General features: G+C 40.2%; 1 protein-coding gene across 2 annotated transcripts in view; it reads right to left on the reverse strand.

Moving 5' to 3' along the window:
- The window catches only part of PRKAR2B (protein kinase cAMP-dependent type II regulatory subunit beta), a gene marked incomplete at its 5' end in the record, with an annotated part of 158311 nt that overhangs the window by 8849 nt on the left and 129057 nt on the right, over positions 1 to 20405 (reverse strand). For both annotated transcript variants that reach the window (XM_084617325.1, XM_084617324.1), the window contains 2 exons: positions 1256 to 1409; positions 3394 to 3500. In XM_084617325.1, coding sequence (XP_084473451.1) covers positions 1256 to 1409; positions 3394 to 3500 — 261 coding nt within the window. The remainder of the gene's footprint in view (positions 1 to 1255; positions 1410 to 3393; positions 3501 to 20405) is intronic.

A 20405-nucleotide genomic window follows, 5' to 3' on the forward strand; every position in this document is an offset into this window, starting at 1 on the left:
TTGCACGTAAGTTCACTTGTGGATCACAGTGTGGTTCCTGTTATTTTCTAGGCACCCAAAAATCAGGCACCATGACGCTCAAAACTGCAATGCCCAAGTCCCTTCATGGATCCTACCCATGCTGCCTAACCTTGCAGGCTCAATTGCAGACTATGTTTATCACCAACATATACTAGCTTTGTATGACAAGTTTGGAGTAAATGACTCCAGAAAAACAAAATATATAATTTCAGATGATTAAAACATTTTCTCAGAAATGTTGCCGTTAAATCATTTCATCCCACAGTTCTCAGCACATTTATGTCAAGTAATGAGCTTTGTGTTAGCTAAACCAAACACATGGGACCAGATCCTTGGCACCACTTCAGCAGCACAGAGGGGCCATAAAGCTGCCCTATGTGGGCAAAGGGAATTCCCTGGTGTGGGACAATCCTTTAAGCAGAAAGATGGGGTACCCAGATGTAGGTCATTCTCTTTTGTTCTCACACCACCCAACTCAAGGGGATGTCGCTGGAATGCACTGTAATCCCACTAGTACAATGGCCCTGGGTGGCCATTGCAATCCATTGCAATTTAGAGCAGCATTCAGGCTGCTCCTAGTTATGTACAAAGCTCAGCAGTCTAAGGGATCAAGGTGGCAGAAAGCCACCTATGCTCCCCTACACCAAGCACTGCTCTGAATTGGCACCTTGGAATCAGTTACCAGACCAACATATAAGCCTGAAGGAGAACAGCTTTCTCAAAGTACCTAATACAAATCTAAGTACTGCCATGAGATTTTTTGGCAAATTTTATTACTATTGTGCAGATTCCAGATATAGTAAGCTTAACAAATAGCACCATGTTGGATTTTTTATACTGTAAACAAATGCATTCATGTTTTTTGCAATCTAAGACAATATTTACTATTTGACAAAATAAGTGGCCTGTCTCTTACAGTTGGAAACATGATAACTAAGCTCTGAAATTTATGGAGGAAATTTCCAAAATTACTTTTGTTGTGGTTCTTACATCAAATTGCCATTCTAATATTCAAGTTTGCTTAAAGCGTATGTTCAGGGTCTGAGCAAAGACAGTATTTGCCCAGGCTTTTTCTGCAAGTTTTAAAAGGCTTCTATCCTAATGACACATTTCCAATTATAAGACAATTTTTCAATGTCAAATATCTGTAGATTCAGCTATACAATTTTAAGTTATTTTATATAAAGACAAAAATATTTTAAGGAAAATAAATTCAAACAACCATTTCACTTACCAAACCCCATACAGCACCAGGAGATGTTGCAATTATGGTAGCTGCTCTGGGTGTATTGTACATTAAGGCCAACTCACCAAAACTTCCATGGTTATCATAAGTACCAACGCACCTCCCAACACCGTCACATTTTACATAAATGTCATATGTTCCTCTGTTAACAAAATACACAAATACGAGTAAACATCCACCCTTTCCACTCCCCCATGTTCCTTACTGAGCAGTAGCTGGTTTAGTTTACTACCTTGTTTGTTTAGTTTACCAAGTTGATTTTGCACCACGCATTACACTGATGGTACTTCTATGGAAATATAAATTTTGTTCAGTTAAATGAGACTGAGTAGCTTGCAGGGTCATCTCACTTATTTGTGTATACCCTAGAAATGCTGGTTATTTTAAGGGGGACAGTTGCTACTTCTTTGTGAGGACATGGTAACTTTGCACTTGAAAAAAAAAATTCAGATATGGAATTACAATTATTAATTACATATAAATAAAATCAAAATAGCAATTATTAAAACATAAATAACAAATTTTGAGCCTAAATTATTTAACAACTGCTTTTTAATCATGAAACTGTGTAATGTACAAAGTCCTCACAAAGAAATGGTTTCTGAAAACTATGCTTCTGCCATTAAATTAATTTAAAATGTAAAAGTTCTTTCACATGTAAAATGTTTTTTAAACCAGTAATTGGTATATTGCAATGTACAGTTGCATTAATGAGAATGGTGGCAAAACATATTGTGTGAGTCCTTATCTAAAAAGGAACAAATACAAAATAAAAATATTGTATACTCATCTAATATAAAGTTTTAACTTTAAACATCAAAGCAAACCCACAAAAGTATTTATCGATTGTTGTTGCTCTGAGAAAGAAGTAAAATATGACAGTCACCCTCTCTGATGGTGTGTCATTAGCTTGTTCAGTGCCAAATATTTATAGCCTTCCTTTTTGCAAGTAGCTGGAATGGAATGCAAATGTCTTTACAATTCCTTTCCCTTCACAGTCAAGAACTTTGTAGACAGATGGTCCGAGTCACCTAGACCTGACAGCTATGTATCTGGAAGAACTCAATGAAGTCCCTGCAGCTTTCTGAAGAGGAAGTGGCTAAGCCATAAACCCAGAAAAATGGGAGAAACTTGGATTCTCCAGTGAAGAATCCCAACTCTGTCACAGTCTCCTCAGAGATATACAGAGTACATTGGGGATTCTCTGTAGTGTGTGTGGTAGTGGTGTGGGGGGGTGGAGGGTGAGAAAACCTGGATTTGTGCTGGAAATGGCCCAACTTGATGATCACTTTAGATAAGCTATTACCAGCAGGACAGTGGGGTGGGAGGAGGTATTGTTTCATATTCTCTGTGTGTATATAAAGTCTGCTGCAGTTTCCACGGTATGCATCCGATGAAGTGAGCTGTAGCTCACGAAAGCTCATGCTCAAATAAATTGGACAGTTAGTCTCTAAGGTGCCACAAGTACTCCTTTTCTTTCTGTAGAAGCCAGCACTAATAGCTCTGACTATATCATTGTATCCTACTTCAAACTGAAGACAGAAGGTAGAAAAAGTTTAGTGCATTGACCTATATTGATGACTTGAAGAATTTAACGAAAGGTCAACAGCAGCAGCAACACAAAGCGTGCTCCCAAATCAGCAATTATATCTATCACTTCACTTATTAATCTGACTATGAAGTATTAGACCCACATGGGAAGTTTAGTTAAAATTTGTGCAATTCTTTGAAAATTTAAGTTTTATTCTTATGAACAAGAAACTTTACCAACAGCATTGAGAATGTAGTAAGATTTCAATCAAATATTGAATGCTAAATCTTTTCCAATTATTTGTTACATTAAATCAGTTTCCAGTTAACAAATAGTCTTTGTGACAGAACATTACATTAAAAGACCAGTGACACGTTCCCTTGCAAATATTTTATTACAGGTGAGAGCAGGCTAGAATTTTTCACGGACTGTTCTCTATTGTTCAACGACTCTTTAACTCTGATAAAATATCTTTGCTTTTTCTTTCATACATGCACACACCTGTCTGATTCAACTGAAAGTATATGCAAAAATATATTTTCATTGATACAACTGTGCATACTCCCTTGTGTTACAATTATATATAATCACTCACCTATCAATTACATAGAAGTTGTCACCATCATCACCTTGATCAATGACATGCTCCCCTCCTTCAATCAGCTTTTCAAACATAGCATCTAATACCTGAGACATCTGTTCCTATTTAAAAAAAACAACAACAAAAAACCACATAAGATTAAAATTAGGTTCTGCTTTTATGGTATCACCCTCAAAAATACAAATTAACGGTTTAAATGTCCTATTTAGTCTTCAAATATTGCACTGGACACAGCTCAGCTGATGATAGCACACCTGAAATATAAATTTTTCATGTTACAATAATCTGGCAATTTATCAGAAAAATAGTGAGATTTTCAGTCAGTATTTTAACTTTTAGTTCCAGCTCTTTCCTTTTATTGTGTTCAGAGCACAAAGACACACCTGCAGTTTTAATACTGCTGTTGTTCACTTTCCTACTGCAGTGCCCCATAACAATCTTTTCCAAAACGGTCCCTTCACTTAATAATGCAAAATTACTTGATATCCACTGCAGCTACATAAAATACATTAATTGTTGCTTTGCTAACCAATGTGTGATGGGGTGCACTCACCCCACACTGGATGGGGATGGGTTAACTCCAAACTGTGGGCTGAGGAAGCCATGCCCCCACTCTCTACTGGGCATGCTCAAGGTGTAGCAGTAGTATAAAAGAGAGCAGACCCCCAGCTCAGTCTGGGCTGACTACTAGAGAGGAAGGATATATACTGCAGGCTCCAGCCTGGAAGCTGGAGGTGCTGAGACCCAGGTAGACACCAAGTGGGATGCCACGTGGAGGTCAGAGCCCTTGGGAGCAGCACAACCTGAGGAAACCAGAAACCTCCAATATGTTTAGACCAAGGGACTGCAGGAGTCATGGTAGGAAGTAGCCCAGGGAGCTATTAGCCATTGTCCCTACAGCAGTTAGTGTGTTTTGGTTGGATTGTTATACCAATAAATTAAAAACCAGCAGGATCTTATTAAGGGGAAAAAGGCAGAATACCACATTTATTGTGAATACAGAAAGAATCATAGTAAGCAGTTAGTTATAGCTATAACATTCCATTCAATGTCATATTTATTCTCACACACACACAGGTTCTGCAAGGTTGTTATCTCATGCCAAGCCACTGGCCAGGTGGCCTGGACATGAGGAGGGAGCAGGGCCTTGTCTGATGCTCCTGGAAGTTGGTTTGCAAAATCAGACCCCCCAAAGTTCCCACTTTCTAAAGTCTATTTTTATAGGAATTTATTCCTAGGCCAGTCTGTGGGAATTGCTTCATCATGCTGTTGCTGAATCAATCAGCAGATAGCACATTCCTGATGGCTCCCTGCTGCTAGATGTTATCTTGTTCTTTGGTTCTCCCATTCTTGAGGCTGTTGGGTGGATTCCAGCCTGCCCTCCGGGGGTCCTCTGGTTATTTCCACTTGACGCCTTCTTCAGCTGATGGGACACTGGATTCTTAGGCTGGCACCTCCCTGATCATTCAGTTATTATCCACACCAAGCATCCATCCACATACATCCTCTATCTCTATTTTAATCACAATTGTTAATACAACAAAAGGGTGGGGAGTCTCTGGGTGCTGTTTCTGTTGTTACAGAGTATTGCTTTGAGTCTCTCTCTGTGTGAATTGCTTTGAGAACAGACTCTGTCTTAGAATGTACTAACGCAATTAGCAGCTTGCAAGTTTCACACATAGAGGGAGAGAAACAGTACCAAAAACCAAGAGACCTCTTAATTAGTAATACCCTGGAATTTAAACTATGGGGAATTTAAACTCATTTGTGATTTTAATACAGAACTTCTTTAATATGATCCAACAGGATCCCCACTGACTAAGTGGTGAGCCCACTTGCCACTACCTGGGCTGGGACCTGTTAGAGCAGGGAGGGCTTGGGTCCTCCTACCCTGGCTGCCACCCACCTTTGGGAGGTGGCCCAACCCCCACTAGGCCTCCTTGCCCAGCTGACCAGGGTGAGCCTATTGACTTTATACAGTAGGCCTCACTGTCTTGAGACGGAAGACAGCTTGAAGGCTGGGATGCACTCATGCTGTCATACAATGGTAGATATATTTGTGTCAATGTAGTATTTACTTAACTTCTGTAAGTAGCACCTGAACTAGTATGTTTCAATATTGAAATTCCCCATTTATTTATGCAATAGCCATTTTTGTGTATTAGCATGTGAAGCGATACACATGTAAATATACATGAAGTTACATAATACCAGTCACATATAATTGGTATCTATGAAACACAGTGAAGGGGAATACTAGGCACAGAGGCCCCTTGCTAGAGGCCTCCTGTTCTAACACACCCTGCCCCAGGAAAGAACAGTAGAGGTGAGTCCTCCAGGCTGCCTAGAACAGCTACAGGGAAGCACCCTATCAGAGAGGCTGCAGGAAGTAGCCAGAGTCCAGATAGTAGACAGTCCACATTCAGTTGCTAGCTGGAGCCAAGGGAGGAGGAAGGTGTTCCTGGCTGGCTGCAGGAATTGACAGAGCAATTGCTGACAAGGAGCAAGGAAGGTGCTCTTGGCTGGCTGCAAGGTCTCAAGAAAGACTTCAGCCCTGAGATAAGGGTGAAGATGAAAATACTGGGGCTGTGGGGAAGTGGCCCAAGGAAACACAGGGATTAGTAAAGGGCGGCAGCTGCTATTTATAGGATCCCTTAGTTGGGACCTAGAGTAGTGGATGGGCCTGGGTTCCCCCCACCAGCCACTAGGGAAGTGGCTTAAGCACTGAGAAGGGACGTAGCCCAGAGACAGAGCTAAAGACCCAGACGAAAGTCAGCATTTGTGAGAATTTTGTGATAAGGAAAGAGTGAACTGAATTGTAAAGAGGGACTCTGCTGAAGAGCCAGGGTAGCTGGTGAAGAGCCCACAGGGAGGAAGCTATAGGGGCACTGCTCCATACCAGAGAAAGGACAAGATGAGAGAGCGCCCAACATAGGCTGAGACCGTTTGGGAAGCAAGCCCAGGAGGGGCTATAACCAGGGTACTGGAATAGGCCCTGTTGGACTTTTACCCTGGAAGGGGTTTATTTTATTAGCATACAAATTGTGTTGAACTCGGCCAAAGTGTTGTGTCACCGAAGATCCACCTGACGAGGGCAGTAGCCAGCGGGAGGCAATGTGAGCAGTGCAAAGCTGGGGGGAAAAAAAAGCAGGTGTATGCACATATTCAATTGAGGGCATTCGACAGAGGTGAGTTGGCCCCACCACGTTAACTACACATTCTGTAACTTCAAAAAATATGAGTATCTACCCTTTTTTAAAAGTATTGCACATGTCAAGACAAACACCTGTCAGGAGTGGCCTTTTATTAATTAGTCCTGCCTTGAAAGCACGGGACTGGACTAGATGTCCCATTCCAGTCTTAGAATCATAGAATTATATGCCCAACATAAACAGAAGCAACAGCTAAATTGAGGTTTTTTCCTTTTATTAATTTATATCTATACCATGTACCCTTCTTCCTGTAGGCATCTAGCAGGGGTTCCCAAATTATGGTATGTGTGCCACTGGTGCTGCATGACCCTGATATTCCATCAATTCACTTCATAACAATCTTTTAAAGAAGGGGACACACAATGTGAACTAACAAAGTTTAGGAACTGCTGATCTACAGGACAGCTCTAGGTGCAACCTTCCCTTTCTATAGACATCTACAGAAATACTGTGCAACATGTAATGTCTCTCCCCTCTATTGATGGCCCCAAAGATTCTATTTGTGGCCCTTTCCTTCCCCCACCCATCCCTGATGTAAAAGCTCATCCACTCTCACAGCTTCAGTGATGGTGGGTTTTTTTTTTAAATCTTGCCTCATGAGAATGAGAGAATAGTCCTGCTAAAATGACCTTCTCCTCAACCTGTCCAGACTTACATCACTGCCTCTCTCTGTTCAGCCCTAATGGATACCCTGATTTTTTTCCCCTCAATTTAAATGACAACCTTAATTTCTCTTCATTCCTGCACAACTGCCCCGCCTCACTTTTTCTACACCTGTGGCCTCTCAGCTGCAAGGGTCACATTCTAGCCTCAGACTTGTATATAGCTTCCAGGCACATCAACCTGAGTTGTTCATGAATATTTGAGGATATAGTTTTGCCCTTAGTGATCACATACAGCATACAGGTTAGATAATGAGGTCTATACCACGGACAAAATATTTTTTATCTGTTTTAGTGTTTGGCACCAACTTATGGGAATACATGTTTCCAAACCACTGTAAACCATTATAAAAAGGTAAATCCTACAACGCCTAGATAATGTGGGGACAGAAGCAAACCTAAATGTGTGCAATGCTTCAATTGAATAGATCAACCCTGGACTTAACGAGTACAGTCAGTAGGATTTTACACACTGGATACAGCACCACTTAATGTTTTATGGAATAAGTAGGTTTATAAAGAAATGTTGCAGACTAATAAAGTGACAGTCTGAATTATAATTTTATAAAAGATTGCTAAGATTTGTTGTTCACAAGAAAACTTTATTCATGAATTAACTATTTAAATTCTAAAAAAAAATTTATTTGAACTTGAGCTGTAATGTGTTCCAGAATGCACTGAGAAATACTCACCATTATAATGTTTATTGGGTATTCAAAACCATGATAAAAAAAACCCTGAATTTAGATTTTTCATGCCAATTTAACATTTCATTAAATTAATGACATTTCTAAGATGTCTAGTTAAAAATGTAGCTTCATTGTGTAACTCAGTGCACTTTAATTTAAAATGGTCTATTGTACAGCCCTATCCGAAACCACCTTTGGGGGGAAAAAGGTGGTTAAGTAGAGTCCTTCACATGGCTTGGTGTCTACATTGCAGAACAAAACAGGGCTGCACCATCCAGATAGGACACAGCTGAGCTGTTGTCTTGCCTAAAATTGAAGCTTCTTGCGGCACAAACTATCTTACCATATGTCAGTACAGTACCTATCACATTAAGGGTCTCTATGTACTAAAGTAATACAAAAAGTAATAATATAAAGCCGCTGCTGCCTCCCTCAGATGGAAAGTGCTGAGAAGAGGAAGAGAGCTGGCCCTTCCATATTTCCATCCTCCAGTCAGAAAAAGGGCAAGTAAGCAACCCCATCTCCTGGGCAGGGAGGTAAAAGGAGACAAGACAGAATGTCTCATCTACACAGGTAAGACAAGGTCAGGGCATTATCATGCTATAACACAGTCCCCTGATAAACATCTTATTAAAAAGTTAGAACAGTTCTCCTATCACTTCAATGGATTCTGTATTATCTACTGTATATCTCTATTACACAGACAGAGCAAGCAGGTACATATGTGATATTGGGACAGAAAGAAATTAACATGAAGTAAATGTCCTTAAAACTTTACCTTAACTAGGCAACTACCTCAGTGTTTCTAATATTCCCTATATTAAATTCAGGGAACACCTAGGGAACACTGCAAGTACTGAGGTAATGTTATTTAGTTCTCAGGCATTGAAAAATAGTCACTCCCCCAGCTGCATTTCTAAACTAGTAAACTGTCTCACCACTGACTAGCACTCATCTACTGTATGAGACTGTTTCATGGTACCAAATCCCTCTAAGTCTCAGGTCCTTTATTGTGCATAACAGTAAAAATATATAATGTCCCACATTATTTGGGAAGATGGGAGGCTATCTATTATAATATCCTTTGAGCAAGAATTACAGGAAATTTTATTTTTTCAAAAGAGAAGTGTATTCTAATAGATCGTGCCTCTTGGCGACTAAAACACTCCAGAGGTCTTAAATAAATGGGTTGAGTTTTATTCTTACTGTAGAGCTATTCATATGTTCTGAAGGTACAGTATATGTAGTTATAATCTATCTTCAATGAGCTTCATGCAAGATTTCAGGTTTAGAACATTCAAGTTCAAAGTTCTGTAGCATTCAACCTCCCCTCACCTACCTACTGCAAGACATAATGACCAGCAACTACACCAGTCATCAGACCCTTTTTAAACAATGTAAGAAAATAAACAAATAGAATCCTCATTTTTAGAAAGACTACTTAAAGCATTTGAGGTGATTTAATGCATTTAAGAAGAAAATTCTATCATCTGCTAAATCACTACACTGGTATGTCTAAATCTTAAATAAATTGTAGTGTGTTTCTACATCAATAGATTAGGTCCTCTTCCCAATGCTAGGTCAGCTAACCCCTTCCCTGTAAAACAGTGATAGTGTATGGGCTATGACAGTCAAACTCAACATTGGCCAGATACACAATTCAGTACCCTTGGGCCATAATTTTAGAAGGTAGAATCTGGTAGGACGAGAGTTTCAGTTCCCCCAAGATGATTACCCATACCTTTAAAATTATTACAAGTACTGCTTGGGAAAACTGAAATTTAAAAACATGTAAGGTCTACATGTCTAATTCTTTCACAGAAGAAATAAGTATATGATAACATCTTCATTAGTTGTGGGTTTGGGTAATGGCTGGGGTATTTTAAAGATTAGGATGCTGCCATGATAGGACTTGATCTTATCAGCAGACCTAGCAAAAGGTACAGCGCAAGACTGAAGTCTTGCCTTAAGGCAAAGTGGATAAAGTGGAGTCTGATAAAGGCTCATAAGAACTTTCTGCATAAGATTACCACAGCAACAGACAATTTTCTTTTTCATATCAAAGGGATCCTAACTGGTAGCAAAAGTTCTGACTAAGCTCAGGAAAGAGAGGATATGATTAATTGTTCCTTATGGGAAAATTTGGTCCCTGCTTAACTGCTTTAAATTTCTGTGATTAGCAAGAATAAGCTTTGGACACTACTACAGCAAATATTTTACTTTACCACCTACAAATGGAGTCAGAAGTATCAATGGATTCATTCAATTAAATCAACTCAAGTAGAAATATAGATATGTACAGATGGAACTTAGGTTTCACAGTTTAAATATTTAGAAATTAGAGGTCTTCATAGACAAGACTTTTCTTGGCAAGATACATTGTAGACAATTTCCTTTAGTTTAGTTGCTTTGGAACTTAACCTGTTTGTTCTCTCCATGATTCAGAAGATATTTTAAATTCAGCAGCTCTATCATATTTTTCAGTTCATGCAACAGATCACACAAACAGATTTCTGCAAACTGCACAGGCACATTCAGTGTGGCATCCAGCTAGTTGCTAATGCAGTACTGATGTTTCTTCTCCCTGTCAAGGTTTCCTCCTCAATAGCTGACCCAGAAAATGAATTCACACATAGTTTCACTGCTCTGACAACTGGTCCACACATTTATTTTAAATTGCCTTTCCTACATACTACCCCAATTCAACAAATGAAAGAGTGTCCACAGTCTGAGCACTGGTTTTGCATAAAGCAAAGGTTTTGGTACCCCCTGTGAAGAAGGTAATGTATGATAATTCCCATATTAAAGATAGGAACATGGAAACAGATTAAATGAATTGCCTGGAGGCACCGTATTCTAGACAAGTAGGCACAGGACTGCAAATGAGAACTTAATTCCAATGCTGATTCTGACACCTGCTGCAGTTTCCACGATATGCATCTGAGGAAGTGAGCTGTAGCTCACGAAAGCTTATGCTCTAATAAATTGGTTAGTCTCTAAGGTGCCACAAGTCCTCCTTTTCTTTTTGCGAATACAGACTAACACGGCTGCTACTCTGAAACCTATCTGTGAAGTGCGGGTAATAATACTTCTCCCTCCTTCAAAAGAGGTATTGTAAAGATTGATTCATTCATTCTTGTGAGCACTTGGGCACTACCATGATGAGCACAACAGAAAAGCCCATTAAAATAATCCATATTCAGTGCAGCATTGAATAAGAACAGCCATACTGGGACAGACCAATGGTACATCTAGCCTAGTATCCAACCTTTAACAGTAGCCAATGCCAGATTCTTCAGAGGGAATTAATAGAACAGGTAATACTCATCAAGTGATCCATCCCCTGTCACCCATTCCCAGCTTCTGGGAATCAGAGGCTAGCAACACTTCAGAGCAAGGTTTTGCATCCCTGACCATCCTCGCTAATAGCCATTGATGGACCTATCCTCCATGAACTTACCTAGTTCTTTTTTAACCCTGTTAAAGTCTTGGCCTTCAACATCCTTTGGCAAAGAGTTCCATTGGTTGACTGCGCATTGTGTGAAGAAATACTTCCTTTTGTTTGTTTTAAACCTGCTGCCTATCAATTTGATTTGGTGATCCCTAGTTCTTGTGGTATGAGGAGTAAATAACACTTCCTTATTTACTTTCTCCACACCAGTCATGATTTTATAGACCTCTACCATATCCCCCCTTAGCCGTCTCTTTTCCAAGCTGAAAAGCCCCAGTTTTATTAATCTCTCCTCATAGGGAAGCTGTTCCATACCTCTGATCATTTTTGTTGCCCTTTTCTGTACCTTTTCCAATTCCAATATTTTTTTTTTTTAGATGGGGCGACCAGATCTGCATGCAGTATTCAAAATGTGGGAGTACTATGGATTTATATAGAGGCAATATATTTTCTGTCTTATCTATTCCTTTCCTAATGATTCCCAACATTGTTAGCTTTTTTGACTGCTGCTGCACATTGAGCAGATGGTTTCAGAGAACTATTCATGATGATTCCAAGATCTTTCTTGAGCGGCTGCAGCAAATTTAGACCCCCTCATTTTATATGTATAGTTGGGAATAGGTTTTCCAGTGTGCATTACTTTGCATTTATCAACATTGAATGTCATCTGCCATTTTGTTGCCTAGTCACCCACTTCTGAGAAATCTCTTTGTATGACTCTTTGCAGTCTGCTTTGGATTTAACTATCTTGACTAGTTTTATATGATCTGCAATTTTTGCCATCTCACTGTTTACCCCTTTTTCCAGATTTATGAATATGTTAAACAGTACTGATCACTGTACAGAACCCTGGGGGACACCACTATTTACCTCTTTCCATTCTGAAAATTGACCATGTTTCCTATCTTTTAACCAGTTACTGATCTATGAGAGGACCTTCCCTCTTATCCCAGGACAGCTTACTTTACTTAAGAGCCTTTGGTGAGGGACCTTCTCGAAGATGAGATAAAAGGATGGTGTGTAGTACATAAGGCATAGATGTCTCACACTGAATGGTGGTAATAAAAAAACAAAACAAAACTGCCTCATTCCCTTTGTCCAGTCGGTGCACTAAAAGCAGCATGGGCCTTGTGGGGAACAATAGTGATTGTCTAATTAGGACTGTCATAATACACTAGATATAGGTAACCCTTAATTCTGGTAGCTCCTAATTTTAAGTGCTCTGTTACTATTTTTTTCTAATGTAGTTTGTGTCTTTATATACACATAAAAGACAATTGGATGCAGCTTTTTATTGCAATGTGTGCATGTGTTTTATGGAATGCTGTAGTTGGGGCATCCTGGTTATCTATATTACAGTACCAGCAGCATTACAAATATGATAGACTTGATCTAAATTGAACACATTTCCTTAAGGAAAACATTATATTAAACATGCACATTATGCCATTTTAACAACTTTTGCAGTCACTTCATTATTTGTTAATTTTTTAAAAACACAACAAAGCACAGATTCCTCACTGAGAACTATATACATGCCAAAGTTGAAGCTCTATTACAAAGTGGGTTGAGTAGGAAAAACTGCATTTTAAATAATTTAGAATTTAAATAGTATTTGTTTTCATACTTGCATAATACAGCTCAGTGGAATTTCTTAGGCCATTCAAAAATAATTACTTATTCTCAGTCCAAAGTGTATTAATGTCAGTCAGAAAAGTAAAGGAGTACTTGTGGCACCTTAGAGACTAACCAATTTATTTGAGCATGAGCTTTCGTGAGCTACAGCTCACTTCATCGGATGCATACCGTGGAAACTGCAGCAGACTTTATATACACACAGAGAATATGTGATTGTACTTTGGATGGGCTATCACCAGCAGGAGAGTGAATTTGTGTGGAGGGTGAGAGAACCTGGATTTGTGCTGGAAATGGCCCAACTTGATGATCACTTTAGATAAGCTATTACCAGCAGGACAGTGGGGTGGGAGGAGGTATTGTTTCATATTCTCTGTGTGTATATAAAGTCTGCTGCAGTTTCCACGGTATGCATCCAATGAAGTGAGCTGTAGCTCACGAAAGCTCATGCTCAAATAAATTGGTTAGTCTCTAAGGTGCCACAAGTACTCCTTTTCTTTTTGCGAATACAGACTAACACGGCTGTTACTCTGAAACCAGTCAGAAAAGTAACATTTTTGAGAAAGTGACTGGAAACATGGGTTTCTATCATGACAGCACACTTTAGAATAATAAAAATACCCTTTTTTGATAGAGAGAATCATTGCCATCCTCTCACACTAAGGGACAGGGAAGAAATCAGGTTTTTCTAGCAACACATCCACAGCTGATAGTGGATTCATGCATAAAGACTCCTGGCTGACACAAAGGACTTGAATATTACAGTTCTTGTCCAAGATATTTTCTTTGTGTGAAATGTTGTGGCTAATGTACTTCACCCCAAAATCTTTGTTACAGGTGGCTTTGTAGGTGAAGGCAAAAAGACTGGTTTAAATTGCAGTCAAGTCACAAATAACATTACTACCTATTCCAAAGCAAAATGTATATGAGCATCCATATTTAGCCTGGATACATAAATGGGGAGGAAGCCTGATTATTGTCAGTTATACTAGTTTTACTCCACTACAACTTCAGTGGAGAGACTTTTGATTTACATCCAGGTAAGACAATCAGGATCACAGACCTCAGATGGCAGCTAAGCATAGCACAGTGAGGCTGTGTCTACACTAGATTTTTTTTTCCCTCTCAAAATTTCCCACCATTGCTTTTATCAGTGGTACTAAGAGTGAGAGCACAAGTGTACACCAGGTGCTGGTGGCCACACACATTTTTATAACCTACACCTATTCTGAGCAGGGTTAGACAATACAGTGGTTAAAGTGCTGGTGGGCAGTTCATTCTAGTGCTGCCACTCCCAGAGCTGTATGGAGGTACCAACTGTGGCAAATTTTAAGAACAAAAATGTCTAGTGTAGACAGTCTAACAATGCCTTTGAGCACTCTTCCTAATCTCATGACATACAAGATCTGTCTTTCTAATCAATCAGAATCTATCATTCCCTGTAATTATAACCTCATAGCACAGAACTAAGGAAACATTCAGTATGTAGGTGGTTGTCATTATGACTGACAACTACTGAAAAAACATAGGGTTTATTTTTAGTTCTCTGTTCACACAATATGCAGATTGGCTGCATGCTGAAGTAAAATGGCTCTGACACACTAGAAAAACCACTATTCTAATATAAATTGATTTTATACACTGGGACAAAATTGTTTGATTCAAATTAAATATTTGATTTCCTACTGCAAGAAGTTACCTGTTGCGTTTGGCATTGAAATATTCATGAGAACAACATCTTCAAACAGAGTTGTTTCAAAATGCCGTGCTCTACTGTACAAAATTAACCTTCTAAACTCGGCAAAAATTAGGCGGGGAGAGAATTTGCACAGTTGTCCAAATAAGGAGTGGCCACAGAAGTCTTGATGGTGCAGTAAATACAGACTTCAAGACGCAACTTTTCCAATGGCTGTTAGGCATGTCTCTTAATTTGTTAATTAGTACATTTGGCAAGTATGCCCAGAGGGCACACAGTTTGTGCAACTTCTAAATATAAATATCCATGATACCTTGGGCACCATGTGTTGTGTCATTTCATCTTTAGTGCCTTTAGGAAAAGAGAATAAAAGAATTTCTTGATATAGTCTCAAATAACTACATTTTAGAAATTGTATTAAAACAACAATGTACAATTATAAGCACACTTAGGATTAGTGTACATTATTGTGATGACTGCCATAGAAACCGCCCATGATAAAAATGCCAAATTTAGTGCAGTGTTTGGACGTCCTGAAGTAAATAAGGGATCGGCGACACATGTACTGCGTATTGTTCAGTATTTGGTTTTTAACCACTGCCTCATTCGCTAACCATTATCTATGCTTTGATGTGAATGAGGTAGGACTCCTGTGGAAAAGTTAGTGTAGGATTATTAAATTGGGACTGTGCCCCAGCTCCCTAACAATAAAATGGGAATATCAGTATTTCCCTACCTCACAGGGATGCTGTGAAGATAAATATATTAAAGATTGTGAGTTCCTTAGATACTATGGTGAGGGAGCCATATAAATACCAAAGATTGATGATCAGTAATTCCCTTACTCCAAAAAGACTCGGTTCACACTGTTCTTTGATTTCTGTTCTGTTCTTCCTTTCAACAACAATTTTACATAATCTGCTCACACGTTAAAATGACATCCTGTCATTTACCTTTCACTCACTTTGGACAATGTAAGATTTCAGCATTGAGTAGGATTCAGCATCACAGTGGGAAGGAAAAGAGGCACACAGAGCCAGGGTAGAGAGCAAATGATAAGAAAATCATGGAAAGAGGTGAACAGAATTGCAGGAAGGTCTGGGGACAAAGGGCAGTTTTCTTCAGCAACTCATGACTGTTCTAGACCATTAATGACTGCTTCTTGGAACAGCTAGTCCTGGAACCCACAAGGGGAGAGGCAATTCTTGATTTAGTCTTAAGTGGTGCACAGGATCTGGGCCAAGAGGTGAATATAGCTGAGCAGCTTAGTAATAGTGACCATAATGTAATGAAATTTAACATCCTTTTAGGGGGAGAAATACCAAAGAAATGCACCACAGTAGCATTTAACTTCAAAAAGGGAAACTACACAAAAATGAGGAAGCTACTTAAAGGGAACATAAAAGGAACACTTACAAGAGCGAAATGCCAACAAGCTTCATGGAAACTTTAAAAACACCATAACAGAGGCTCAAACTAAATGTATACCCCAAATAATTTTTAAGAGGATCAAAAAAAACCCCACCATTGGCTCAACAACGGAGTAAAAGAAACAATTAGTAGCAAAAAGACATCACTTAAAAACTGCAACTCAGATACTACTGAGGAAAATAGAAAGGAGCATAAACTCAGGCAACTTAAGTGTAAAAGTAGAGTTAAGCAGGCCAAAAAATAATTTGAAGGGCAACTAGCGCAAAACACACAAACTAACAGCAAATTGTTTTTAAGTACATCAACTGCAGGAAGCCTGCCAAACAATCAGTGGGGCCTCTGGACAATCGAGGTGCTAAAGAAGCACTCAAGGAAGACCAGGCCATTGTGGAGATACAAAGAATTCATTTAGCATCAGTCTTCACCGCAGAGGTTATGAGGGAGATTCCCCATGCCTAAGCCATTCTTTTTAGGTTGCATATCTGAAGAACTGTCCTAGATTGAGGTATCAAATTGTTAAATTAAACAGTAGTAAGTCACCGGGAACAGACAGTATTCATCCAAGAGTTCTGAGGGAATTCAAATATGAAATTGCAGAACTAACAAGTATGGTATATAACCTATCACTTAAATCAGCCTCTGTATTAGATGACTGGAGGGTAGCTAACGTGATGCCAAGTTTTAAAAAAGGCCCCAGAGGCCATCCTGGCAATTACAAGGCACACTTGTTGAAACTACTGTAAAGAACAGACCAATAAATAAAAGTGTGTTGGGGAAAAGTCAACACAGTTTTTATAAGGGAAATCATGCCTCCCCAATCTATAAGAATTCTTTGAGGGCGTCAACAAGCAAGTGGACATGGTATACATGGATATCCAGTGGATATAATGTATGCTGTACTTGGACTTTCAGAAAGCCTTTGACAAGATCCCACCCCAAAGGCTCAAGCAAAGTAAAGCAGTCATGGAATAAAAGACAGTCCTCTCATGCATCAGCAACTGGTTAAAAGATAGGAAGAAATAGTTTTCACAAACATAAAGAAGTACTTCTTCACATAACACACAGTCAACCTGTGGAACTCATTGTGTTGGACTGTTATGAAGGCCAGAAGTATAACTGGATCCAAAGAAGAATTAGATCAGTTCTTGGAGGATGGTCAGGGACACAATGCCATGCTCTGGGTGTCCCTAAACTCAGATTGACAGAAGCTGAGACTGGACAACAAGGGATGGATCCCGTGGTGAGCTGGAGCAGGTTCGCACTGGTTCGCTGGAACCGGTTGTCAAATTTAGAAGTCCTTTTAGAACCAGTTGTCCCGTGAAGGACAACCGGTTCTAAAAGGGCTTCTAAATTTAACCAGACAAAAGTGGCACCTTAGGTGCCGACTCCATGGGTGCTCTGGGGCTGGAGCACCCACGGGGAAAATTTGGTGGGTGCAGAGCACCCACCGGCAGCTCCCTGCCCAGCTCCACCTCACCTCTGCTCTGCCTCCTTCCCTGAACGCACTGCCCCACTCTGCTTCTCTTGCCCCCCCCACCCCACGGTTTCCCACAAATTAGCTGTTTGTGTGGGAAGCCCGGGAGGGCTGAGAAGCAGGCGGCAGCTTCGCGTTCAGGCCCAAGGAGGCGGAGTGGAGGTGAGCTGGGGCACGAGGAGGGCCGCCCGCGCAGCAGCAGGTAACCTGGGGGGCATCCAGGGGAACTGCTCCCCGCCTCAGCTCGCCCCCGCAGGCCTGAGCGTGAAGCCGCCGCTTGCTTCTCAGCCCTCCCAGCCTTCCCGCGTGAACAGCTAATTCGCGGGAAGCCGGGGGGCATGGGGCGGGGAAGCAGAGCAGGGCGGCACGTACAGGGGAGGAGACAGAGCAGAGGTGAGCTGGGGGCAGGTGCGGGGGTGGGGAGCTGCCGGTGCGTGCTCTGCACCCACCAAATTTTCCCCGTGCATGCTCCAGCCCCGGAGCACCCACGGAGTCTGTGCCTAAGGTGCCACCCAGTATGGTGGCCCACGAGACCCTCCTGCCCAGTTCTGGGGGCAGTCAGGGGACAGGGGAGGGGGGTGGATGGGGCAGAGGTCCCGGGGGGGGGCGTCAAGGAACGTGGGGGGGTTGGATGGGGCAGAGGTCCCGGGGGATAGGGATTGGCCACAACCCCCTCATGGGGTGAGGAGGGAACCGGTTGTTAAGATTTTGGCAGCTCATCACTGGATGGATCACTCAGTAATTGTCCTGTTCTTTTCAATCCCTCTGAAGTATCTGGCACTGGCCAATATCAGAAGACTGGTCCATCTAATACAGTGTCCTATAGTTTGACCCAGTATGGCCATTCTAATGAACTTGAGAGCCACATACAGAGGAAGCTAACAGGAGAGTATCACAGGCTAGACCACCCTCATCCCAGTTGGCTGACAGACTGCTTCCTTATGCACCTATCTACAATGTGTAGGGGAAAAAAGCTGTGTGATCCTGGGGGACTTCATTGTAAATGACATGCTCTGGAGCTCTCATGGTGCCTGTCTTAAAACGGCCTTGGAATTTCTAAACGTTATAGATGACAATTTCCTAGTTCAAAAAGTGTTGCAGCCAACAACTACTTTTGTCTTAGCAGATAATCAGGAACTGATCACAGAACTAAAAATGAACAACAGCTGAGGTACAAGTGATCATGGTTTGATCACATTTATAATGTGCAAGCAGAATCAAGTTGCATCCGATGAAGTGAGCTGTAGCTCACAAAAGCTTGTGCTCAGATAGATTTGTTAGTCTCTAAAGTGCCACAAGTACTCCTTTTCTTTTTGCGGACACAGACTAACACAGCTGCTACTCTGAAAAAAGTTCAGACCATTAATATACATACTTGCAGCTTTAACGGGGCCAATTTTACAAAGCTGAAAACAATTATGAGCCTAATCAGGGGAGGAAGAATTTAATCAGAAGAATATGAATGATAATTGGGAGTCATTTAGGATACCCCAAAAGCCACAATTCCACAGTTGAGAGAGAAATCTGTACTGGTTAAAATCATTTCCCCTGGTACAGAGGGGAAATGAAGGCAGCCAAAAAAACCCAGATGATATAGTGTCATCATATGGTGGTGATAATATGTCTGAAGGATGTTAAACAGAAGCTACTAAAGTCAGACATTTTTAAATCAGCAGGTCCAAATGAGTTTTATTCAAAAGTTTTAAGAGAGCTGGCTGAGGAGTTTGATGGACCATTAATTTGTTTTTTCTATAAGTCTTGAAGCACTGGGGAAGTTCTAGGAGACTGGAAGAAAGCTAATGTTGTCAATTTTTTTAAAAGGGTAAATAGGATGAGCTGGGTAATCAGCCTGATCTCTATCTTGGTCACGATAATGGAGCGACCGATATGGATCTTGACTGATAAAGAACTAAAGGAGGGTAATGTAATTAATACAAATCAACATGGGTTTATAGAAAATAGATCCTGTCAAACTAACTTGATATGTTTTTGATGTGATTACAAGTTTGATGGATAAAGATAATAGTGTTGATGTAATATCTACACTGTAAGGCATTTGACTGGGTACCACAAGACATTTTGATTTAAAAATTAGGACATTATAAAAATAATATGAAACAAATTAACTGGATCAAAAATTGGCTAAGTGATAGTTCTCAAAATGCAACTGTAAATGGGGAATTGTCATTGAGCGGGTCTGTTCCTAGTGGAGTCCCACAGAGATCAGTTCTTGGCCCTACATTTTAACATTTTTCCAATGATCTGGAAGAAAACATAAAATCATCACTTAGCATTTGCAGATGACTCAAAAATTGGGGGAGTGGTAGCAGAGAAAGGTATAACATGATCCAATGGCTGCAAGTTGAAGCTAAACAAATTCAGACTGGAATACATTTTTAACAGTGAGAGTAATTAACCATTGGAACAATTTACAAGGTTCATGGTGGATTCTCCGTCACTGACCATTTTTATATCAAGATTGGATGTTTTCATGAAAGATATGATCTAGCAATTATTTTGGGGAAAGTTTTATGGCCTGTGTTACACTGGAGATCAGACAGATGATTATACTCATCCCTTCTGGCCTTAGAATCTGAATCATTGCTTTTAAATATTTCCTAAAAACAAAGGAAATTCCCAGACAAAAATGTATTTAAAATAGATTAAGAGCTGAATAGATATTAATTAAATAAAAACATTACTAGCCATCAAAAACTCCCTTCTTCCTATACACAATACCTCATCTATAACCACAA

Source organism: Lepidochelys olivacea, assembly GCF_965140295.1.
Source record: "Lepidochelys olivacea isolate rLepOli2 genome assembly, chromosome: 1".
Taxonomy (NCBI): Eukaryota; Metazoa; Chordata; order Testudines; family Cheloniidae; genus Lepidochelys; species Lepidochelys olivacea.